Source organism: Pteropus medius, unplaced genomic scaffold, assembly GCF_902729225.1.
Source record: "Pteropus medius unplaced genomic scaffold, Ma_sr-lr_union100, whole genome shotgun sequence".
In the NCBI taxonomy this organism is placed as follows: domain Eukaryota; kingdom Metazoa; phylum Chordata; class Mammalia; order Chiroptera; family Pteropodidae; genus Pteropus; species Pteropus medius.
The window spans coordinates 496087-521878 of NW_024341756.1; the positions used below are offsets into that span (position 1 = coordinate 496087).

The window sequence follows — 25792 nt, forward strand, 5'->3', positions numbered from 1 at the left end:
ACAATATTAAGTCTTCTGATCTATTAATATGGAATACCTTTCTACTTGTTTAGATCTTTAATTTCTTTCAAGAATGTTTTGTAGTTATCAAGAGTATATATAAGCTTTGAATTTTAGTTGAATTTATTCCTAGCATTTTCTTTTTGATGCTGTTATAATTTCATTTTTGGATCGTTCATTGCTAGTGTACAGAAATAAAATTTATTGTTGTATATAATACTAGTATCTTACAGCCTTGCTGAACTCATTTATTAGTTCTGATAGTTTTTCATTGGATTCCTTGGGATTTTCTGTATACCAGGTCATATCACCTGTGAATAGAGATAGTTTTCCTTTTTAAACTGGATGCTTTTTATTTCAATTTCTTTCTTAATAGCCCTGGCTAGAACATCTAGTACAATGTTGAATAGAAGTAAAAGTAGACATCCTTCTTCTATTTCTGACCTTAGAGAAAAAGCTCTCAGTCTTTCATCATTAAATATGATGCCAGATGTGGATTTTTTAATGGATGCTCTTTATCATGTTTTCCTTTTATTCTTAGTTTGTTGAGTGCTTTTATCATGGAGATTCTATTTCGTTTGGTTGATTGGTTGGTTGGTTTTTGATTTCCCTAAGTGGATTGTTAAGCGTCATGAAATAAGGATCTTTTGGGAACAGTTTGCTTACAGAGCTTCTTGGCATAGAGTAGATGTTCAGTAAATATATAGTGAGTAATTATAGGCATAAAGGAATGAGTAAATGAACAAATTTGCTTTTGCATCCATTGTAATCATACTAGCCTCAAGACTACTCTTTGAGAGTGAGGCTGTGTATGAAAAACACGATTCATAACCAAAATATGATTCAGGTGAAAACTAGGACCTATATAAGATTTCTGTAAGTTTGTTTTTGAGGCCTTGGCAGTGAATGACATGTGCTGTTTTAGGTTCCCCAGGAAACAGACTCTGTAGTGGAGAGTTGTGTACAAGGGTTTAATATGTATTTGAGAGGTGCAAACAGTATCTACTATATACTAGATTATCTGGCAGATCTGAGACTGAGAATCTCATCAGTATTCTTGGCACTACTATGCTCTACAAAGTATTTTGTCTTTGAATATTATCGTTGGTCAAAGGAATTAAGTTTTCAAACAGCCACAGTATGTCTAGAGTATCAAATAGTAAGATTAACTTTCTTAAAAATGCCGCTGTCTAAACTGCATTGCCTTAACACTAATAAACTTTGAAAATCAGTTGAATTAGTAAATATTTGTTTACTTATGAGGTCAGTGGACTAATAAGACTTTCTCACTGTCAATTAAATGCTGATTTTTCTGTGTAAGGTTATGAACAGTATCAGAGATTGCTTTGTGACTGGAAAGTGGGAAGAGGATAAAGATGCAGCCAAGATCTTAGCAGAAGATGGTGAGTAACATGCTGCATTTTTCAGAGAAGACTGCCTTTTCTATACTTTATTTTCTTTATATCTTTACTAGTCAAAACTAATAGTCAAGCATGAATTGCCTGACAAGAGTTATGGGTAAAGTTCTGGTTATTCCTTTCATGATGATCTTGTTTTCCCCCCTTGGTTAACTGACTTATTAGATATGAACCTTGAAGAAAAGTGGGAAGCTTTCCATAAATTCTATCATGTATTCGTTACAAATAGATATTTTGCATGTGAAAAATGTACTCAAATATCATTTATATTTTCCTTTCTAAAAAAATGATATAGTGTGCATTGTAAAACATTTGAAATAAAAAGTTAATATTATACTATAACTCCCACCATCTATAAAAAGAAACTTTTATTAAACTTATAGTCATTTAAAAATTTTATATACGTTCGTATATTATATATGCACATATATATATATCAACTTTGATTTATAATATTTTACATAAATTGTGTTAGTAAATTTTTTAAAAGATTTTCTGTTTATGATTCAAGCATTATAATTCAATTCATAGTTTTGTTATTTGACAGACAAACAATTTACTTTGTCCATATTATTAATAACTCTGCTTTGGACCACCTTGAAGTAACTCTTGGACCACATTTTTTATTTTTATAAGGTAGATTCATAAAAGAATTGTTGAGTCATTTTTATGGACCACAGTTGCCAAGAGATTTTTCAGAAAGTCATTCTAATTCTGTGAGAAGTGTATCTTAGTACTTATTAATTTGTTACTGTCTTTCAATATTGAGTATTACCCATAAAATTTTTTTTTTCCAATTTGATAGATGAAAATAGTTTCTTATATTTGTAACTGGCTATTTTTTTTTATTATGTGTAAGTAAGAATAAGATGTGTTGACTGACATTTCTTTGGTGAATTCTTTGTGTCCTTTGCCCATTTTTCTAATGATATGTTAATGTATTTTTTAACGATTTGTAAAATCACTCTCTAAAGGATATTTATCCTTTGTTTCATATAGTTTTCTGCTTTTTACCATTTAAAGTTTTTAGTATTACATGAATCATACATTTTAAAATATTGCGTAGTTAGATCTATCAATCTTTTTGGTGGGATTTCGTTACTTTTAATTTTTCCATAGACATTTCTTTTGCATTACTGCAAGAACTGAGGCATTTTTATGGGTTTCTATTACTAAAAAATCCATATAATTCAAACGACAATACTTCCAAATCTACAGTTTATTATGGAAAAAGGAAGTGATATAGCAGCATCAGTACAGGCTGCCACACAGCCCAGAGTCTGCAGAGTCCAGGTGCAGCTCTAGCCTTTCTCCTTCTGTAAGGACTATTAGCATGACACACTTTTATTAAAAATCAGGAAACCAGTGAGCCAAATAGTCTTGCCTGGGTTTTCACATGTTGCTTCTCTTAGAGGCATGCTCCTGCTACTACAGAGCCCTCTCAGGGTCTCACCTCCTCAATTCCATTATCAATAAACAGTGATGACAAACTCCTAGAGCAAACAACCCTAAAACTTCTTGAACCCATGGTTCTAAAGCAATGCGTTGACCAAGGGTGCTTGCTCTTTTTTTAGCAAAAGAGCTCAGGCTAATTCCAGGCCCTTGAATGAACTCTCACAGTACAGTCACTGAGCACTTAAATTTTGTATGACTAGCCCTAGAATCATTTTTATACTTTGATTTTGTACATTTAACTTGATCCCATCTGGAACTTCTGTAAGAAACAACTTCATTTTATTTGCAGATCATCATTTTTTTATCACTGTTGGTTGGATAATGTTGGTTTATGATGCATTCCTATTGTGTGTGTGTGCATGCACATGCACGTGTAGATGTGTATGTATATCAACAGTCAGTTATAAGGTCATTTCTTCTGTGCTATTGGATGATTATTTTGATTATCGTACTATTAGCATATTTTTTCTCTATTAAATATTTATTATACCTTTTGAAATCCAAGGGAACTCACCTCATTTATTATTTTCTTAATTCACATTCACACCAGTTCTTTTAGATTAACTTCTATTTAATTTTTATATTTTTTCTTTAAATAAAAGTAACAGTAACACTTGCAGATTAGTCAAACACAAAAACTTTAAATATTGGAATATAGAAATTTGGGACTTAGTACTCCTGAGTCATCTTTCCTTACCACTCCTAGCTTGTGGGAGTGTAGTCACTGTTAAGAGTGTGATATAATTTTTTGTTCCCATAAAAATGCTATTTAATCTAACATGTTCTACAGCATGCTTGTTTTACTTGAATATATGTGACTTAAGACATCCTTAATCTATGGAATAAACTCATTCTTTTTTTTTTAAATTTTTATCTTTTTTTCAATTATAGGTGACATACAATATTATATTTCAGGTTTACAGCACAGTGATTAGACATTTATTTAACTTATGAAGTGATCACCCTGATAAATCTAGTACCCATCTGACACCATACATTACAATACTACTCACCATATTCCCCATACTATACATCCCCATGACTATCTTGTCACTACCAATTTGTACCTCTTAATCCCCTTCCCCTTAACCCAACCCTTCATCCCCAATCTGACAACCACCAAAATGCTCTCTGTACATATGAGCTTGTTTCTGTTGTTTGTTTGTTTATCCTATTCTCTAGATTCCACATATGACATTTGTCTTTGTCTGACTACTCCACTCAGCAGATACCATCTAGGTCCATCAATGTTGTTGCAGGTGGCAAGATTTCATTCTTGCGTATGGCTTGCATATATATATATACATATATATATACACATACATATACATATATACGTATATATATATATGTATATATATATACGTATATATGTATATATGTATATATATATATACATGTATATATCCATTTTATATATATACATACCACCTTTTCTTTATTCATTCATTTCTTTATGGACATCCAGGATGCCTCCATATTTTGGCTACTGTCAGTAATGCTGCAATGAACATATGGGTTCACGTGTCCCTCAAAGTAGTGTTTTGTGTTTCTTCAGTTAAATAACCAGAAGTGAGATCATTGGGTCTTTCTTTGTCTCTTGTTATACCCTTTGTTTTAAAGTCTATTTTGTCTGGTATAAGTATTGACACCCCCAATTTTTGTTTGTTGACATTTTCATGCAACATCTTTCTTTATCCCTTTACTTTTAGTCTCTGTGCATCTTTCAATCCAAAGTGAGTCTCTTGTAGGCAGCATAGGTAATGGTCTTGTTTTCTTATCCACTGAGCCACCCTGTCTTTTGATTGTTGCTAGATATGTAGTGATTGCTATTTTATTCATATATTTTTTTTTTTTCATTTTTTCTTCTTAAATTTGTCTAACATTTCCTGTAATACTGGCTTGATGGTGATGAACTCCTTTAGCTTTTTCTTGTCTGGGAAGCTCTTTATCTATTCTTCAGTTCTAAATGATAGCTTTGCTGGATTGTAAGTCCTGGATTTTCTTTACTATGAATATTTTGTACCAATCACTCTGGCCTACAAAGTTTCTGTTGAGAAATCAGCTGCCGGTCTTATAGGAGCTCCCTTGTAGATAACTAACTGCTTTTCTCTTGCTGCTTTTAAGATTCTCTTTGTCTTTAACCTTTGGCATTTTAATTATGCATGTGTCTTGGTGTGGGCCTCTTTGGGCTCATCTTGTTTGGGACTCTGCATTTCTTGGGCTTGTATGTCTGTTTCCTTAACCAAGTTAGGGAAATATTCAGTCATTTCTTCGAATGTGTTTAATTCCTTGCTCTCTTCTCTTTGCGGTACCCCTATGATACTAATGTTGGTACACTTGATGTTGTCCCAGAGGCCCCTTAAACTATCTCTTTTTATTTTTTTGGATTATTTTTTCTTGTTGCTGTTCTGATTAGGTGTTTTCTGCTGCCTTATCTTCTAAATTGCTGATTCGATCCTCCACTTCATCTGATCTACTATTAATTCCTCCTAAGGTGTTCTTCATTTCAGTTATTGTATTCTTCATTTCTAACTGGTTCTTTTTATGTTTTCTATCTCTATGTTAAAGTTCTCACTGAGTTCATTTACTCTTCCCCTAAGTTCATTCAGCATCCTTATAAGCAATGTTTTGAACTCTGCATCTGGTAGATTGCATGTCTCCATTTTGTTTAGTTCTTTTTCTGGAGCTCTGTTTTATGCCTTCACTTGGGATATGTTTTTTTTTTTTTGTCTTCTCATTTGGCTTCCTTTCTGTGTTTGTTTCTATGTTTAGATAGTGCCGCTCTGTCTCCCAGTTTTAGTAACTTGGTCTTATATAGTAGGTGTGCTGTGGGGCCCAGTAGCCGTCTTCCTTGGTCACCCGAGCCGGGTACTCCATGTGTGTCCCTTGTATGGGTTGTGTGTGCCCTCCTGTTGTAGTTGAGCTTTGGTTGCTATTTACACATCAGTGCGAGGGATTGACCCTTGGGCTTATTGTGTTATGACTGGCCATGACCAGTGGAGGAGCAAGACTCACTTTAGCAGGGCTCTGGTGCCTGCCCTGCCTGTCCTTTGGGTGTGTCATCCTCAGTCGTGACTCTAGGTGGTGCTCCGGCTCAGACTGAAGGCAGCCACCAGATATGCAGGCCAAGGCCCCCTGGGAGGGGCGCTGCCTCAAGCCAAGTTCAGCTGCAGCCTGTGCCCTGCCTGGGGTCACCTGGCATGAGCCACCAAGCAATCTGCAGATGACTGCCACCATGCTGGGCTTGGAAGTGCTTTAAGAGGCTAAGCTGCAAACTGTGGCCGGCTGCAACTAGTGCTGGGCTTGGGGCTGCTCAGCAAGGAATACAGGGCATTCTGAGGCCAGATGCTCCTTGTTTAGATATTGTGAACCTTTGAGAGATTTTAGGAGAGTCCACAGTATGAGCCAAGACAGGCTGTTTGTATGGAAAACCCACTGGAAGCAGCTTCAGTGGGCCCGCATGTTGGGAGGAGCAAGGTCTTGGAATCTTCAAGGTTGGATGACCTGTGTTACCTACATTGATGGAGACTGCTGAGATATGGCGCTTGCCTGGATCTGCAAGCCGGTCGGGGAATGGCTCAACAAAGGAATAATGGATACTGCCAGCACTTCTGTCTGAGAGAAAGCTGCCCCTCCAATCCTCACCCTGGAGTTAGACAACTTAGGACCTCCTATATGTCCCCGGCACGCCTCTGGCTGCTGCCCCAGAGCTGAAACTCAGAGCGAGTGAGTCCATCAATGAGCAAGTTCAGGCATGGGCCCCTTAATTGGAAAGTCTGTGACTCCCTCAGCCCTTTGACTCACTCTGCACAATCTCCACTGGTTTTCACAGCCAGTAGTTGTGAGGAATTCTCTTCACTTGCACTGGAACCCTGGGCTGGGGAGCTGGCATGGGGCCAGGACCCCTCACTCTTCTGGGAGGATCTCCGCAGCTGAGATACTTCTTCCAATTCTCAACTGCCGCATGTGGGTATGGGACCAACTCGTTTCACATCTCTGCCCCACCTACCACTCTCCAGGTGGCCTCTTCTCTGTTTCCCTGTGTTAAGACTTCTGTTCATCTAGACTTCAGGCAACTCCCAATGATGGCTAGTCATAGACATAAAACATAGTCTAGTTGTAATCTTTATATAGTTGTGAGGAGGGAAGCATAGCATTTACCTACTCCACTATCTTGACTGTAACCTCATTCTTTTTAATGACTGTATGTTGTGTTAATGTGCCTTCAAGTTTTTAACACTACCATTCAATTTTTTTTCAGTTTTTATTCTTAGAAATAAAATCACAGTGAACATCCTTAACAATTTATGGGAACATTTCTGTAGAGCATATACTTAGAAATGGAATTACTTTGTCAAAGAGTATATACATTTTAATTCTGAACTTAAGTTGCCCTAGACCAATGTCCTGACTTTCATATTCCTAATTAGTACGGTATATAAGCAAGCAGTTTTCTCTATATCTTGACCAAAACTGGATATTATCAGTTGTTTTTAGTTTTGATAATTCATAGGTCAGTAAATTAACTTTGAAAACTATTTTGGTAAATAATGAAGTATGTTTTTTTTTTAATAGTTTTACATTAAACTAAAAAATTAATTTGAGAATAATTGAAACTTTTGTATAGTATTTAGTTTTGTCCAGGAACACATTCTACTCCTATTTAAATCTTTTCTATCTCTAAAGTTTTTTTGCATTACCATATATTTCTTGTTTCTAAGCAGTTTTATATTTTTGATTAAGTTTTAATGCATTTTTGTTATGTCTTGAGTTATTGTGTTTTTTCCTTATTAGATTTGTTGATGTGATGTTATTATACTAATAGACCTCCCACCCAAATTTTGATTTGGATGTTGAACTGATAGCAGACAGCACAAGCACACATGGATCAAGAGGCTATGGACTCATATTTCCCTGGTGGCTAATGATGTTGAGCATTTTTTCATGTGCTTATTTGCCACCTGTATATATTCTTTGGTAAAATGTCCGTGGATATCTTTTGCCCTTTATCTAATCGGATAGGTTTTTATTTTTTTAACTGTTGAATATTGAGAGTTCTTTTATATTTTATTTCATTGTTGGATATGTGGCTTGCAGATATTTTTCTCCTATAGTTTCTATTTTTATTTTCTTAATAGGGCCTTTCACAGAGCAAAAATTTTTAATTTTAATGAGGCCCAATTTATAACTTTGTTTTAGGGATCATGTAGTTGATGTCATGTCTGAGAACTATTTTCTATTCCTAGATCCTAAAGATTTTCTCCTATGTTATTTTTTAAAAGTTTTATAACTTTTTTTGTTTATGTCTGTAATCAATTTAATTTTGCTTTTTTCGATAAGATGTGAGGTTTAGGTCAAGGTTTATATTTTTGCCTGTGGATGTATAATTCCTCCAGCACTTTTTGTTCCATTAATTACTTTTGCATCTTTGTCAAAGATTAGTTGAGCATCTTTGTGTGGGTATGTTTCTGGGTTCTTCCGTTTCATTCATTTATATGTCAGTCCCTCCACCAATACCAACTATCTTAGTTATTGTAGTTATACAGTAAACAATATTGGTTAGAGTGATTTCTCTCACTGTACTCTTCTTTTTTAAGATTGGTTTATCTATCCTAGGACCTGTAATATTGCATATGAATTTTAAAATAAGCTTATCTATGTCTACAAAAAATCTACTTGAATTTTGATGGGAGTCACATTAAACCTATAGATCAATTTTGGGAGAATCTTTACTATTTTGAGTATTCCGATCCAGGAACATGGTATATCTGTCCATTTATTTAAGTCTGATTTTTCAGCACACTAATGGAGAATATATTTTGATAAGTTTATGCTTATTTCGTTTTGATTGATTTTATTTTGATTGATTTTATTTCATTTTGATTGATTTTTGTTTGTCTCTTATTCTGAACTCACTTATTCAAGGAAGTTTGTTTTTTGGTTTGTTTTTTTTTTTGTAGATAGCTTGGGATTTTCTGCATAGGCAGTCATGTTATCTGCCAATAGGGGCAGTATTATCCTTTTCAGCCTGTCTTTGATTTCTATATACTTTTTATTTTTATTTTTCCTTATTGTAATGGCTAGGACTAGCATTAAGAGTGGAAATCCTGCCTTATTCTCAGTGTTTTTCACTGTATGATGTTAGTTTGGTTTTTCTGTGGATGCTCCTTCTGGGCTCTGTTCCTCTTTATTGCTACTATACTAAGAGGTGTTTTCGGTTTTTGTTTGTTTGTTTTAATCATGAGTGAGTGTTGAATTTTGTCAAATGCTTTTCAGTGTCAATTGATAGGATCATGTGAATTTTATTCTTTACACTTTGATATAGTGGATTACATTGATTAATTTTCGAATGTTGAACTGCCTCGCTCATCTGGAATAAATCCCACTTGGTCATGGCATATAATGCTTTTTATATGCTGTCGAATTTCATTTGGTAGTATTTTGTTGAAGAATTTTATGTCTAAGTGCATGAGAAATACTGGTCTGTAATGTTGTTAGTTTTGTTTGTATTGTCTTTACTGTTTTTAGTATCAGTGTAATACTGGTCTCATAAAATGAGTTGGAAAGTGTTCCAAATTTTTCTGTTTTCTGGAAGAAATTGTATAGAATTGGGATGAATTCTTAAATGTTTGATATAATTCTCCAGTGAAACTATCAGGTCCTGGAGATCTTTTGGGGAGCTTATAATTACAAATTTTATTTCTTTATTGGTTATAAGACTCTAAGTTGTCTATTCCATCTTGCCTGAATTTCGGTAGCTTGTGGTTTTCACAGAATTTCAAGGCCTATTGGAGAAGTAAAAGTTCCATTAAGTGCCTTCTCCAAGAGGCCAGCTTTGGTATTCTGAGTATAATGTTCATAGTATTCCCTTAATATCCTTTTAATGGCTGCAAAATCTATTTTGATAATACTTGGTTTCAATCTTGATATTTGTGATTTGTGCCTTCTCTCTTTTTATCTTTGTCATTAAGGTTTATTAATTTTGTTGATTTTTTTCAAATAAACATTTTTTGTTTTGTTGATTTTTCTGTTTTCCAGTTTTCAATTTCATTGACTTCTGCATTTTATTATTTCTGTTCTTTGCTTGTCTTAGATTATTTTGCACTTTTAAATTTTCTTAGATTATTGGTTTGACATCTATCTCATTTCTAATGTGAGCATTTAGTGCTGTAAATTGCCCTGTCAGCACTATTTAGCTGTACTCCACAACTTTTCATATTAGTTGTATTTTCATTTTCATTTAGTTCTATGCATTTTTATATTCCTGAGACTTATCTTTGACCTACGCATTATTTAGAAGTGTGTTGTTTAATTACCAAATGTTTAGAAATTTTTCTGTTGTCTTTGTTATTGATTTCCAGTTTAATTACATTATGTACTAAGAACATATGCTTATGATTTTAAGCCATTTAGATTTGTTGCGATTTGCTTTATTACCCAGAATGTGCCCCATCTTTGTAGATGTGCTATGGGTACTTTAAAAATTGTGTATTCTGCTGTTGTTAGGTAGAGTGTTCTATATGTGTCAAGTTCTTATGGATTGGCTGTGTAATTCAAATCTTTAGTATCTTCACTGATCTTCTATCTAGTTTTTATTGGTTGATGAGAGGAAGATGTTGAAGTTGCCAAGTATAATTATAGATTTATCTATTCTTTCAGCTCTATCAATTTTTGCTTCATATGTTCGAGGCTCTGTTTGGTATATACACATTTAGGATTGTTAATGTCTTCTTGGTGGATTGATCCATTTGTAATTGTAAATTATAGTCACCTATTTACCCCATTGGTGAGGGAGAGATTCCAGCACTATGGTTATGGGTATGGCTGAACAGCCAATACCTGACACTAGGCAGATGATATCAACAGCAGTTTATTAGTCATGTACACTCACAGCCTGAAGGAAGATGACACTGCATGCCATGCAGGGATTATATTTGGGAAGCAGGCTTTTTAGTTAAAAGAGCATGAGATGACTGTTGGTTCCATTGGGAAAATGTGATTAGCTTTTTTGAATAAAATCATAGTCTGGCAGAGAGGTGAAATGAAACCTGTTAGGTTGAGGACTGGGTGAGTACAATTGGCCCAAATGATAAAAAACACTGGTATGGTAGGGATCCTTTTTCATAGGATGAGAGCATGTCTGGCAGGCCTACTCACAGCTAGGCCATTGGTACCTTGTGAGGCTCAAAGCTGTCAGGACAGTACATGAAATTATAAGTCTTATAGTTCAATGAAGCCCCTCTCTGGCCCTGATAATTTTCTTTGCTCTGAAATTACTTGATATTTATATAGTACTTCTGCTTTTTTTAAAGATGAATTTGCATGGTATATCTTTCTCTGTCCTTAATCTACTTAGGTCGTTAAATTTGGAGTGAGGTTCTTATAAACAGCATATAGTAGGGTTATGTGTTTTAATCCTCTCTGCCAATCTGTCTCTTGATTGGTGTATTTATGCCGTTTACATTTAAGATACTTATTGATGTGTAAGTCTGGTATTTTATTATGTTAAAGGGAGAATTGGCATCTTAATGATACTGAGTCTTCCTTCTAAACACATGGTAATCTTTATTCAGTAAGTAATATTAATAATACCATCTTCATTGGGTTATATTGAGAAATGTAGTTAAGGTATGTAAAGTACTTAGAGCATTCTCTGGTATGTAAAGCACTTAAAAGTGTTAGCTAATATTATTCCATGTATCCTTTGGTAGCAAATTAAATCTTTAATAAATTTTAAAATAAAGATCCAGCGCATTTCTTATTCCTAAGTATGTTATCCTTTTTTGTTTTTATTACAGTGTAGTCTTCCCATCTTTTATATATCCTTTGACTCTTTGGTTCTTTCTTGCATGAAAATGTTTTAATACCCTTCTAAAGTTGCCTCCCAAAGGAGTTTTAACTTGTCTACTTCTATTAAGGATAAAACCCATGACTTAACTTAGAGCTCCAAAAAAATGAATGAATAAATGAGCTCGTCATGTGTGCTCAGCACTGTTTTAGGTACTACACCTACTCTAAATGATGTATTTTATATAATATAAGATTTTCCCTAGGTATGTCACATGATTGTGTTGTGTTGATCTTACTGTTGAGACTCGTTTTTACAGTCACTCTTTGAACTGTTGGTTTTAAGGTCTCACCTGCAGGGCCATGTATGCCACCTTTGTGTGCATCTCAGAGGCAATGCAGTGTCTGTTACCTATACTGGAAAAATAGCTCTTGGTTTTGTGGTGTGTTGAAGTAAAGTATGGAAATGTGGATTGTGTTTGTTTACTTAACAGGCGATGAAATAGAATTTAACAAGAAAAAGAAACCTATGTAAGTGCAGGATTCTTCTGGGGTGTGTAGCGATGGGAATAGTAAAAACAAAATTTGGGACGTAGAATGCACTGTCCACCTGGTGTTGGGTTGTACTAAATTGTCATATGCAGACCCTATTCACAGAGGAATCATTCGGATGTTCTTTTCCTAGAGGAGCTCTATGGTGACTTTGAAGACCTGGAAACAGGTAACATGCACAAGGGAAAATCAGACCCGGATACTCAGGTATGACTTTACCATGGCTTACCATTAGCCACTGGTCCTTGATCTGTGTTCAGTATATTCTGAGAGAAGCCTGTTTTGAGAAATTCAAATCTTGTTATCTGTGTAGATTAGAGACTGGATGAATTCCTTCCTAAAAGTATGGAGGGTGGTGATGGATCAAAAGTCATTGCTTTATTTGTTATTTTTGATTCTTTTGGGTAATACCTATTGCCTCTTCTTGTCATTGAATTACGATTCTTCAGTCATTGAAAGTTTTAGCTCCTGAGTCACTGTCTTCCTTTTCACCATTCCTTTTGCCACATTCTCTTCTTAAATTTAAGTGCCATTTGGAAAAACTAATTCCCTGTTCTCCCTAAGATTTCTTTAGAACAATATCTGGGAGCATCTAGGTTGGGGACACTTGCTGTTATTTTTATTCACATTTGGCATTCCTAGACAGATTAAGGAATGGCAGTTAATTATAATGCAGATGTCTGTCTGTCTTTTTAAAAAAAATTATTTATTTATTTAAATTAATTTCAAGTGTACAGTACATTGGTTAGACATCTATAATGTTCATAAAACGATGACCCCAATTGCTCCCTCCTTCCCCTGGCCCTCCACTTAGCCATCATATTGATACTAATTACAATCCTTCTTCGATGCTCTAAATGTCTCTTGTAGCAATACATGGTATTTCGAGCTGAAGGCTGTGTTTTGTTTTGTTTTCCTGATGCTCATACTTAAGATTCTTGCAGCTCAGTAGAACTTTTAAAATCTCCTTTAAGTTTAAAGAAAAGATCTCCACAAACTTTTACAAAATTTTCTCTTCTGGAAATTTAAGATTGAAGATATAGAGGAAGAAGTTAAGGAAGAAATTGACCCAGAGGAAAGTGCCAAGAAAAAGCATTTGGATAAGAAGAGAAAATTGAAGGAGATGTTTGATGCAGAATACGATGAAGGAGAAAGCTCATACTTCGATGATCTTAAAGAAGAAATGCAGAAACAAGCGCAGGTAAGAAAACTCAGATCCTATCAGCCTCATTTCAAGGCTATAATCTAGTGTTGTGAATACTTAATGTTTTTTAGATATCTGCTCCCTGACCTGCTTCTGTGCCTCTCATTTAGACCCCTAGGTCGAGATGGAGATGTATGTGTTTATTCATGCAGTCATCTACTAATTTCTTTGGTCAGAAATTCACTAGAAAGATATTAGTGCTTATTTTTTACCAAGCATTAAGTGCTGAGGAAATAAATGGCTGAGACACTGCTGCCACTTCTGAGGATATTACAGGGTAGTGATTTGAGATAGAGTGTTTATTTAAATGCCAGCATTGCCTTAGCATTATAATTACTGCTCCGTGGAACCATAAGTCATTTGAATGAGTAGGTGATTCTTGATCTGTGTGGCTTATGCACACACTGTTGCTCTCCAGGAAAGGTTTTTTAAAATTCGCCTTGATCAGAATTCAGGGAATATTTTGAGTTAAGATCAGATCTGGAGAAAAGAGGAGCATGTGGAATGCTAAAAGAAAGATAGTCTAGCCCTTTTGCCTGGGGATACTGAGCAGGCTGATGCACTCACTCTGAAAGACGAAGATATGTACGCAGTTGATGGTGAGTGTTTGAGTTGTTCTTTGACAAGTGGGGTACCAGAAATCTCTATAAGCTGGAACATACCTTAATATGCCTTATGCAGTGAAGTATATGATTTGTAAAATGCAGTCACAAGGCTTTGCTCAATCTAGGCCTTCATCTAGTCAAAGAAGCATCTCCTGGTTAGTCATTAACATAGTTGTTCCAAATCTGTACTGACCTTTGACAAAGTGACCAAGGAATGTCACTTGGTCTTTGTTTCAGGCATTTACAATTTAAAATCACTTAGAACCTTGTGCACCATTGTAAAAGACTGGCTTTTTTTTTTTTACTCTGAGTGAAATGGAAGCCCATTTGAACAGAGGAGAGACATGTACTATCTAATTACCTATAAGAGGATTGCTCTGGCAAGAGTTAAGTAAGATTAAAGTAGCTCATACCAGGGTTTGGGGAAGTGTGTGGCAGGGAAGATGTGTGGCTATGGAGGTGAGTCAAATTCCGAGTGTACTTTATTTGAAAGGCAGATCAATAGGATTTCCTGGTGGATTGAATGCGGGGCATGTGAGAGAGAAAATAAGATGACTTATTGAAGGAATCGAGTTGTCATAAGTAAGATACAAAAGCTTCTAGTTGGTATAGGTTTGTCTGGGAAGATGAAGTTTGGCTCTGTTAGGTTTGAGTTATCTTTCAGACAAGTGGAAGTGTCAAGTAGCCAGTGAGGAGTTCTGTAGAGAGGTTGGGGCCAAGTACTTAGTTGTATGGTTCTCAACATCTAGATGCTACTTAATGCCATGAGATGGATAGGATAACTGGGGAGTGAGTATAGAGACAGGAGAGGAGAGAACCAGGATGACTCTGGGTATGTCATTGTAAGAGACTGGGCAGAGAAGAATAAGCAGCAATGGAGATTAAGCAGTGCTCAGGAGACAGAAGAAATCTGAGAATATGAGGTATGCTGAAAGCCGCTATAGAAGGAAGTGATAAATTTTTTTAAATCTCACCGATATGTTAACTACAGTTAAAACACATTTGACCATTGGATTAGGAAGTGTCTCTAGCAAGCATTTTTATGGAGTGTGGGTTAAAGTGTGATTTTAAGGAATTTAAAAGAATGGGAGCAGAAGAACTAAAGACTGAAGCTGTAGAAAACTTCTGTGGCATTTTCTTTAGAGACAAACAGAGAAATGGAGGACAAGTTGGAGGAAGTGGAGTCAAAAGAAGGTTTTAAGATGAGAGAAATAACAGCAAAATATGTTGGAATAAAGTCCAAGAGTGCATATCTATTGTGCAAATGAAGTTTGACCTTAAATAGACACATTGATAAATAATCTATAACAGCTACCCAGTAGAACTTTCTGTGATAAGGGAAATATATATCTGTGCTGTACTGTATTGTAGCTGCTAGCCACATGTTGATACTGATCACTTGAAATGTGGCTAATGTGATTAAGGAACTGAATTTTTAATTTCAATTTAATTTCAGTTAAATTTCAATTAAATTTTAAATTTAATTTTAATTCATTTCAATTCAAAAAGCCATGTATGGCTACTATATTGAACAATGTAGAACTATAATAAAAGACTGGATATGGGCCTAAGCCCTAGTAAAGAGATTGGCTATGGAAGTTCTTTCAGATTGCTTAGTTTTTGAATGAATTAGGAAATAGTCAACAGCTAAGAGTGACAGTGAGGAGGTGGATATTAGGTGTTTGAAGAAAGGAGAAAAACTGAAATAATTGTTTGGAGAATAAGAAAAGAAAGTATAGACTGGAGAAGCTGAGAGTGTTTGCTGACCAACATTAAGGGCTCCTTTCAGAGTTGTTCACATTTGCTATACCTTGGAACAACAGAGAAAATAATTGTTGGGACATATACTGAACAAACTGTGAAGATAAAATGTCTATTATTTTTAGTTAGGGTAAGGCCTAAATAATTCTGTGCATGGTTCCTTTATTTAGAAATTGCTCATTTTTTAAATATTAACTTTAGAAAACAGCATTGTAGGGTTTTTATTGTTTTTTCGTCCCCTCTCATATCTAGCTTAACCGGGCAGAATTCGAAGATCAAGATGATGAAGCCAGAGTTCAATATGAGGGTTTTCGACCTGGGATGTATGTCCGAATTGAGATAGAGAATGTTCCCTGTGAATTCGTGCTTAACTTTGATCCTCATTACCCAATTATTTTGGGTGGTTTGGGCAATAGTGAGGGCAATGTTGGATATGTACAGGTAGGTACTCTTTGCTACATTCTTAAAATTGAAGGGTTTTTTTTAACATACTTTCACCAATAATCTTACTGAGATTTCCTCTTCCCTCAGATGCGTTTGAAGAAACATCGTTGGTATAAGAAAATCCTCAAGTCCCGAGATCCAATCATTTTTTCTGTAGGATGGAGGAGGTTTCAGACCACCCCACTCTATTATATTGAAGACCACAATGGAAGACAGAGGCTTTTAAAATATACCCCACAGCACATGCATTGTGGAGCAACCTTCTGGGGTAAAATGTGATTAGAATAATTTGCTTTTAGGTTAATTTAAACCTTTTAGGCCTTATCATTATAGTTTTGCTTTTTTCCTTTCATGAAATCCCAATTCATAAGATTTTTCTCTTTTTTCTGGATTGGAGTATATATATTTAAAACAGATTCCATATTTTGTGGTTCACTATATATATTTTTTTTTCTGTTTTATTTAAGGTCCTATCACTCCACAAGGAACTGGCTTCTTGGCAGTACAGTCTGTCAGTGGCATAATAGTAAGTATCTTGGATGTTTTATTTTACAGATTGTGTTTGAGAAATATATCTTGAATATGGAGTATGTACATGAACCTTTAAGTTGAAAATTTGTAAGGTGTAAAGTAAATTTTCTGCTTTTAATTTTCCTACATCTTTTTAAGTAGGTTGTGAGAGTGTGGAAGAGGGAGATAGAAGAAGAATTGTAATAGTACTGGTGACATTTAATATTTCTATGTGCTTTTTGGACTTATTTTTCTAAAAATATTTAGGTAGTGCTCACCATGTGCTATCAACTATAGCAGGTTCTGAGGCTATATTGATTACCAGGTAGATGTAAGAATACGCCCTGTAATATTAGTTTAGCAAAGTGTGTTCACAGTCTTCATCTGATCAGTCAGAGCACGTATTATTGGCCCCATTTAACAGAAAAGTAAATAGAATAATAAGCAGATGGAGTCCACCCTGGAGGTACAAAATTTAATTTCTTAAACATTGACCAAATTTTCATATTTCTTTTTATTCCAAATAGGTCATCGTTGTGAAATTATGTTGCTATGAAACCACCTCAGGAAAATATAGAAGATATTATTATTAGTTTGGCTTACATGTATTATAGTTTCAGATTGCTTTTGTTAAAATTCTGTTTTGCATGGTCAGTCTTTTTTGTTCTTAGCTGATTGTAAGTGAAATGTACATTGGTAATTTATTACATCACAGAGAATTGTAATTTTTCTCTAGTGATTACTGTGCATTAATTCAAATTTTGGGGGTTTCCTTTTTAGCCTGATTTCCGGATTGCTGCCACAGGAGTTGTCCTTGATCTAGATAAATCCATAAAAATTGTGAAGAAATTAAAGTTAACTGGTTTTCCGTATAAAATTTTCAAGAATACTTCATTCATTAAGGTCTGTATATCTTTATATTCACATATTTATAAATATATATTGTTAAACAAGGAATGAAATATTTCTAAAATACAGGTCTGATATTTTCAGAGAAATATCTGAAATCTTTTATGAACTTGGTCTTTGATATTTTTAGTTTACTTCTTTTTTTCATAATATTTTTTATTTTTCAATTATAGTTGGCATACAATATTAGTTTCGAGTGGACAACATAGTGATTAGACATCTGTATAACTCACAAGGCGATCACCCCAATAAATATAGCACCCCTCTGACACCATACATAGTTATTACAACACTATTGACTACATTCTTTATGTTGTACTTTATATTTCCATGACTGTTTTGTAACTACCAATTCGTACTTCTTATCCCTTCCCCCTGTTTTGTAACTACCAATTTGTACTTCTTATCCCTTCCCCTTACACCCATCCCCCCTAAAACCCCCCTACCATCTGGTAACCCTCAAAATGTTCTCTGTATCTATGAGTTTGTTTCTGGGTTTTGTGTGTGTGCATTTATTTTGTTCTTTAGATTCCACATATACGTGAAATCATATGTCATTTATCTTTCTCTGTCTGACTTACCTCATTCAGCACAATACCCTCTAGGTCCATCATGAAATATCTTTTTCCATCCTTTTACTTTCCATCTGTGTGTGTCTTTCAACCTGAAGTGAATCTCTTATAGGCAACTTACATAAAGGTCTTGTTTTTTCATCCATTCAGCCACCCTATCTTTTGATTGGAGCACTTAATTCTTTTTCATTTGAAGTACTTGTTGATAGATATGTAGTTCTTGCCTATCTTTATTCATATTTTTGATACATATTTTTTTTCTTCTTCTTAAAGAAGTACCCTCTAACATTTCCTGTAATACGGACTTGGTGGTGATGAACTCCTTTAGCTTTTTCTTGTCTGGAAAACTCTTCATCTGTCCTTCGATTCTAGATGATAGCTTAGCTGGATAATCTTGGTTGTAGGCCCTGGATTTTCATCATTTTGAGTATTTTGTGCCAAGCCCTCTGGCCTACAAAGTTTCTGTTGAGAAATCAGCTGACAGTCTTATGGGTGCTCCCTTTTAGGTAACTAATTGCTTTTCTCTTGCTGCTTTTAAGATTCTCTCTTTGTCTTTAACCTTTGATGTTTTAAGTATGCGTGTGTCTTGGTGTGAACTTCTTTGGGTTTATCTTGTTTGGGACTCTCTGAACTTCCTAGGATTGTAAGTCTATTTCCTTCATCAGGTTAAGGGAAGTTTTCTGTCATTTCTTCAAATAAGTTTTCAATTCCTTGCTCGCTCTCCTACTTGTACTCCGATTATGCGAATGTTGTTAAACTTGATGTTGTCCCAGAGACCCCTTAAACTATCTTCATTTTTTCGGATTCTTTTTTCTTGTTCTGATTGGGTATCTTCCGCTACCCCATCCTTGATCCTCCACTTCATCTACTCTGCTGATTTCCTCTAATGTATTCTTCATCTCAGATACTGTATTCTTCATTTCTGACTGGTTCCCTATTATGTTTTCCATTTTCATTTTTATGTTTTTTATTTCTTTGTTAAAGTTCTCACTGAGTTCATCTACTCTTCCTCTAAGTTGATTGAGCATTTTTATAACCCATGTTTTGAACTCTGCATCTGGTAGATTGCTTGCCTCCATTTTGTTAAGTTCTTTTTCTGGAGCTTTGTACTCTTCTTTCATGTGGGACATGTTTCTTTTCTCCCCATTTTGGCTGCCTCCCTCTGTTTCTGTGTATTAGTTAGGGCTCCTAAGTCTCTTGATCTTTGTAGAGTGACTTTATCTAATATGTGTCCTGTGGGGCTCAGTGGCACAGTCTTGGGAGGTCTGGCTGCAGGCCAAGTTCAGCCACAGCCTGTGTGCCTCTGGAACCACCTATTAGGAGTCACCAAGCAATCCACAAATGGCTGCCACCTGTGCTGGGCACATAGGTGGCTCAGGAAGCCAAGCCAGAAACTGAAGTTGGCTGCCGCTTATGCTAGGCTTGAGGCTTCTCAGCAAGAAGTACAGAGCGCACCAAGGCCAGATGCTGCTTCTTTGGGTTTTGTGAGTCTTTGAGAGATTTTAGGAAGGTCTGCAGCAAAAACCAAGACAGGCCATTTGTATGGAATAAACCACTGGAAGCAGCTTCGGTGGGCCCAACAAGTTGAGAGAGGCGGACTCTCAGGCAGTCACCTGGGCAGAGCGACCTGTGTTATCCAGTTTGATGGCAACTCAGCTATGGCAGCACCTGTGTCCGCAGGCTAGGAGCAGGGAGGGCTCAACAAAGGAACATTAGATACGGATAGCACTTTCTTTCTGGGAGAAAGCCACCCCTTCAGCCCTTGCCCTGAAGGCCGACAGCTCGGTGTCTTCCCATATGTCCTTGGTGCTCCTTGAGCAGCTGCCTCAGTGCTAGAGCTCAGAGTAAGAGAGTCTGTCAGTTAGTCCATGCATAGGCCCTTTAAGAGGAACATCTGCAACTTATGCAGCCCTCATCATTCAGCCATAATCTCTGCTGGTTTTCACAACCAGAGATTGTGGAGACTTCTCTTCCTGGCATGGGAACCCCATGTTGGGGAGCCCAGAGTGGGGCCAGGACTCCTCACTCCTCAGGTTGGAGAGGGGGCTCTGCAGCCAAGATAACCCTCCCAATTCTCAGTTGCCAAATACCGTTGTGGGACTGGACTATTTTATATCTCCACCCATCCTACTGGTTTAAGGTGACCTGTTATTTTTGTCCCTAGGTGTAGGGCCTCTGTCTAGCCAGACCTTATGTCACTGTGTGTGCTGGTTGCTCTAGTTCCGTTATAATTTTGGTGTCTAGTTTATTTCTTTATATTGGTCCCTGCGTTACTTAAATATGCTCAGAAATCTTAAAGTGAAGTAAAATAGAAATATATAGTAATTGAGGCTATTACTTATTACTTCCATGGGATACTATCAGAGAGCTAATATTGAAATATGTAATCTTATTCACTAGGTTTTGTTTCCTACCTTTTTGGTTTATGTTAAGAAAGGGGGGAAATCATAGGTTTATCAAACAGATCAGTAGAAAAACAGATCAGTAGACAAAGCAGTTCTCAAAACACTTGTTGGTGAGGGTGCAGAGACATGGACACATGCGATATAATGTAGGAGGGTGGTTTGAGTGACATTTATTGAAAATTTCATTGGTGGAGGTGTTTTCATTAACACGGAGTGAAGATTATCATGCAGCGTTCTAATGTAGGATTTATCTAGCTTTTTTATTTTCTGAGTGTGTGCACCAAAGTTATAGGATATGAGCTTTAGTCCTGTCCTGTGAGATGACAAGAAAGGCTGTTTAGGCTAATTTGGTCTAATAAATATCATTTGGGTATTCTCTTCTACAAAGATATCAGTGATGAGCATGCTAATGAGCCCACAATAGAGTTTGATTAATGTTATTTTAGGAAGAATAAAATATAGTTATATTCTTTTTGACCTAGCAATTCTACTTTTTTTTTGGCTGGGGCAGGAGATGAGAATACATCTTGATTACCACTTTTATCATCAATGAGTTGTTTTAAAACCAAGCATATATTTGTCAACTAAGAGGTAAAGTATCTGATTTTGTGTGTATGTATTTATATATATGTTTGTGTATGTGTAGGGAATGTTTAATTCTGCCTTAGAAGTGGCCAGATTTGAAGGTGCTGTGATTAGAACTGTCAGTGGAATAAGGGGACAGATCAAGAAAGCACTCCGGACCCCAGAAGGAGCTTTCCGGGCCAGCTTTGAGGATAAGTTGCTGATGAGTGGTAAATATGCTTTGTGGTGTGTTCTTAACAGTATGTTACTATTCACTATTGATTTCTAGCTAGTGTGGATTAGAGGTTGTAGTTTAGGTCATCAGTAAGTTGGAGTCAGCTCCAGGTTCCCTGGTTGAAGCATCTTGCATAGTGTACCAAGTTATGCAGTATCTGAGGCCATATGGTTCACACCCAGTAAAAGTTTTGTGAGTAGTCCACTTAGTGAAATCTGTCTTCACTAAGTGAACACAACCAGCTAAAGAAATTTGGGGCGAATGTTTTGGATATGAATCTTGGATATGAATCTTCTTTTGAAAAGGTTAAAGTAAATTTCCTCTCTTTCCAGATATTGTCTTCATGAGAACTTGGTATCCAGTCTCCATTCCAGCCTTCTATAATCCAGTAACATCTTTGTTGAAACCAGTTGGTGAGAAAGACACATGGTCAGGAATGAGGACAACTGGTCAACTCCGGCTTGCCCATGGTGTCAGACTAAAGCCCAACAAGGATTCCCTCTATAAGGTACAGTCACATATGCACTCTGTAGATGGGTCATCCAAATGCTTTGTATGTAATGTTTTCTGTAATTTGAATTTTCAAGTAGAAATCTAATGTTAAATTCAAATGAACATGTTGTATATTCATAGAATATTTTGGAAGGAACACAGGAAAGGGGTAAGAGTAGTTTACTGTGGTTTGGAAAGGAGACAAACTTTTCATTGTATATTCTTTCGAACTGTCCTTTTTCACTATATACACATACTACGTTTAAAAACAATGCTAATTTTTATTGGAGCAATGGGAGTTTTGAGAAAAGTTTTAATAAACTTTTTAATTGAAGTGTTAACATACATGCAGAGAAGTATAAAAATCAGAAATGTACAGCTCAGTAAATTTTAACACACCCAAATTGCCATCACATGTATGAAGTGATAGAATTACTAGGACAAGAGAAGCCCCCCTTGTGACCTCTTCCCGTCACTACCCCACCTCTACATCAGAAAGAGCCACTATCCTGACTCTTGATATGTAAATTAATTCTGCCTATTTTTGAGTTTCATAAAATATAGCATTTATTTTGCCTGGCTTTCATTCAGTATTATGAGATTCATCCATGTTCTTGTATATAGTAGACATTCATTTGTTGTTATTATTGAGTAGAATTCTGTTATATGACAGTGTCAATTTATCTATTGATAGATTTTAATTCCAATATTTGGCCATTATAAGTACTGCCCTGAACACATATATGCAACTTGTTTGGTGTGCATGAGCACACATTTCTGTTTCATAAATTCCCAAAGATGGGATTGCCAGATTACAAGGTGAGCAGGGTATGTGCTTAACTTCAATATATGATGCCTATAGTATTCTGAAGTCATACCAGGTTAGACTTCACTAACAGGTTATCAGTTTTGATTGTTCCATATCCTTGCCAGTAGTTGGCCTTATCAGTATTTTTTTTAATTTTAAAAAGTTCTCAGTGTCAGTCTGGATTCTCATTTTCATTTAGATTTTGGTCTTTAAGAACTTTCATTCTTTGTTTCACAGGTTAGCAATGCATTTGAGAAGATTTGTTTTAATGCAGGATATTTGTTTTGTAGTAAGATGGTACTTCAGGATATCAGTCTGCCATTCTGCTTGAGACAGAAGTTTCCAAGGCATTGCTTTTTCTATAAAATAATTGATGAAAAATTTTGAATCGTGTTACTTGAATTTCTGTTAAAACTCATTTCAGGACATGGTACCACTTGTTCAGTCTGTGGTGCTTACTCTTTTTTTACAAGTGTTTTCTCTGCTTGCTTTCATTCTGAAGCATTTTAGGTTCCTAAAACAGAATGCTAAATTTATTGTAAATGATGTCTTTAATAATAAATTTAAGGACATGGCAGAAGTATTCTTTATGTAGTTGACATCGACCTCAGGAAAGGCCTTAGAGGTAGTTAAGAATTTGGTCATCTCAATTTAAGTGTAGAATTTAGATTACCTTAATAATTGAATGTAGAGAGTGCTTTGCCTTCATCAGTTGTTTAAATCTCATTTTTCTCAGTTGGCCTTTTATTAGAAATAGAATAAAATTAATCTTCTCAATGAGAATCCAGAATGAGGATACTTTGGCTACTGATTAGATAGAGGAAGAGCTATGTCCTTAAATCCAGAGAGGTTGGTGGTCAAGATGAACAGCTAGATTATTCTTGTTAGGTTAGAAAGACCACCTCAAGACCCCAAAGATAAAGCCTGAATTTTCCGTTGAAAGAAACTTTGGATCTAGTCATCTGCTCTGTTGAAACTCCCATAGTCCATACTGTAGAAATGGGCACAGTTGAATTCCTGAACAAATTGTAAATATATTATGTATGTTTCTGTTTTGCCTTAGAGCTGTGATGTCTATAGAGACATTCCATGTTTGATGGATGATTGAATCCTTATTTCTGATGGTCAGCAGATTCTGGTGTTTCTGATCTTGTGGAAAAAGTCAATCCATTGAGAAGATTTTATGTAAGTTCTAAATGCACTTAGATCATAATTTAAATATGTCAATCTTTGTTTTATTTTTTTCAGTCAATCATGAGGCAAAAGAAACATTTTAATTCACTGCACATTCCAAAAACGTTGCAGAAGGCCCTGCCCTTTAAGAACAAGCCCAAGACCCAAGCAAAGGCAGGCAAGATGCCAAAGGACAGGCTGAGACCAGCCGTCATACGGGAGCCTCATGAAAGGAAGGTACTTGTCAATGACAGCTTCCTGCACATTACATTTAGATGTAAAAATAATGCTTTCTGTAGTTCACTTGGCATTTCTACTGCATTCTCATTTTTCATCAGGAAAGGATAAGGTCCATACTTATTCAAGGTACTAGAACTGGAAATTAGAGGAAAGACCAGCGACTGTTTTCTTTCTTTTGTTTAGTCATACTCTGCATCATTCATTTTAATGGGGAGTATAGGCAAATAGCTAGCGAATCATTCTGTCTTAATTAGTTGTACATAGTATCCAGGAGTGATTAACAAAAGTAGTTTTGTAGTGAAGGCCATTATTTAAGTATTTTGCTAAGTAAATAGGCTCCTCCTTATATCTTCATGCAAATTATGATTTCCTAATTCAGGATAAGTTTTCTCTAGGTTAATATTCATTTGGATCATGAATTGATTCTAGTTTTGATAGACTCAGCTGAGGTGTTTAGGCTTCCTGAAACTTAAAAGGAAAGCATGCTATAACTATAAGAGTATTTTGATGCTCATGAGGGTTTTGTCCTCATCAGATCCTTGCACTGCTGGATGCTCTGAGTACAGTGCACTGTCAGAAGTTGAAGAAGGCCAAGGAGCAACGGCATCTGCACAATAAAGAGCACTTCAAAGTGAAACAGAAGGAAGAAGAAGAGAAACTAAAGCGACAGAAGGACCTCAGGAAGAAGCTTTTCCGAATTCAGGGTCAGAAGGAAAGAAGAAATCGGAAGTCCAGCCTGAAGGGGCCTGAGGAGCAATTGAAGTGAGCTCTAGAAAGGTAGACTGTCATTTGGATCTGCAGAGATGGGATCCAAATGACAGTCTACCTTCAAATAGTATTGTACTTGTAAATGACAAGTAAGAGGGTTGGAGCCCAGGAAAGATCTCTTTGCTGGATATATTGTCCAGACTGTGCCTTTGAGAAGAGAAATGAAAATCTGCTGATTGGACATGTGTTTATTCTCAGCATCTAGGTTATGTCAAGATTTAAAGCGATATAATTTATGGTTTTGTAGATTCCTTCACATTCTTCTTAACCTATCTCAGTTTAATATTTTTATGCTTCAAAATGTCATTAAAATATTTTTCTGTTAATTTTGGCTTAGTAGTCTTCATTAGGGATGAATGCTTAATGATTGTGGATAATAACTTATTCTACTACCTTGATGATGTCTTCCAGAAGGACAAAAAAAATATTAACTTGAAACCTCAACTTTAAAATAAACTTTTAGAGAAGGGTATATGGTACAGTGTACAGCCACATGTTGTGCAATAATACAGTACAATAATACAGCCTTACTAGAGATCTATTAAGTTGGACTTAAAGAGACTTGCAAAAATGTAAATCAGTGCTACTTTCTTACAAAGTGTTTTTGCTTTGGAAAACATTTTTCATAAGAATATACTATTTATGTTGCTATATAATGGGCCCTTTTTGTTCTTTTATACTTTAAATTTTTCTCATTCTAATTTCTTACATAGTAAAAATTCATAGATACAACCCACATGAAGAAAAACTCTTTGATGTCCTCAGTAATTTTTAAGAGAGTAAAGATCTTAAGATCTAAATGTCTGGGAACCACTGTCCTGAACTCCCTCCTAAGGTTGCCACCCCATGCTGCTCACCTCCATGTTACCCAGAACCTAATATTGGTG

The 25792-nt window shown here is 35.7% G+C and overlaps 1 protein-coding gene across 1 annotated transcript in view; it reads left to right on the forward strand.

The window, feature by feature from the left end:
- The window catches only part of BMS1 (BMS1 ribosome biogenesis factor), a 42129-nt gene extending 16898 nt beyond the window's left edge, over nucleotides 1-25231 (forward strand). Inside the window, exons 13-23 of the mRNA XM_039852737.1 lie at nucleotides 1322-1403; nucleotides 12349-12422; nucleotides 13246-13416; nucleotides 16038-16226; nucleotides 16317-16497; nucleotides 16697-16755; nucleotides 17520-17642; nucleotides 21272-21419; nucleotides 21757-21932; nucleotides 23973-24134; nucleotides 24673-25231. Coding sequence (XP_039708671.1) covers nucleotides 1322-1403; nucleotides 12349-12422; nucleotides 13246-13416; nucleotides 16038-16226; nucleotides 16317-16497; nucleotides 16697-16755; nucleotides 17520-17642; nucleotides 21272-21419; nucleotides 21757-21932; nucleotides 23973-24134; nucleotides 24673-24903 — 1596 coding nt within the window. The 3' untranslated portion in view covers nucleotides 24904-25231. The remainder of the gene's footprint in view (nucleotides 1-1321; nucleotides 1404-12348; nucleotides 12423-13245; nucleotides 13417-16037; nucleotides 16227-16316; nucleotides 16498-16696; nucleotides 16756-17519; nucleotides 17643-21271; nucleotides 21420-21756; nucleotides 21933-23972; nucleotides 24135-24672) is intronic.
- Nucleotides 25232-25792: the final 561 nt, after the last annotated feature.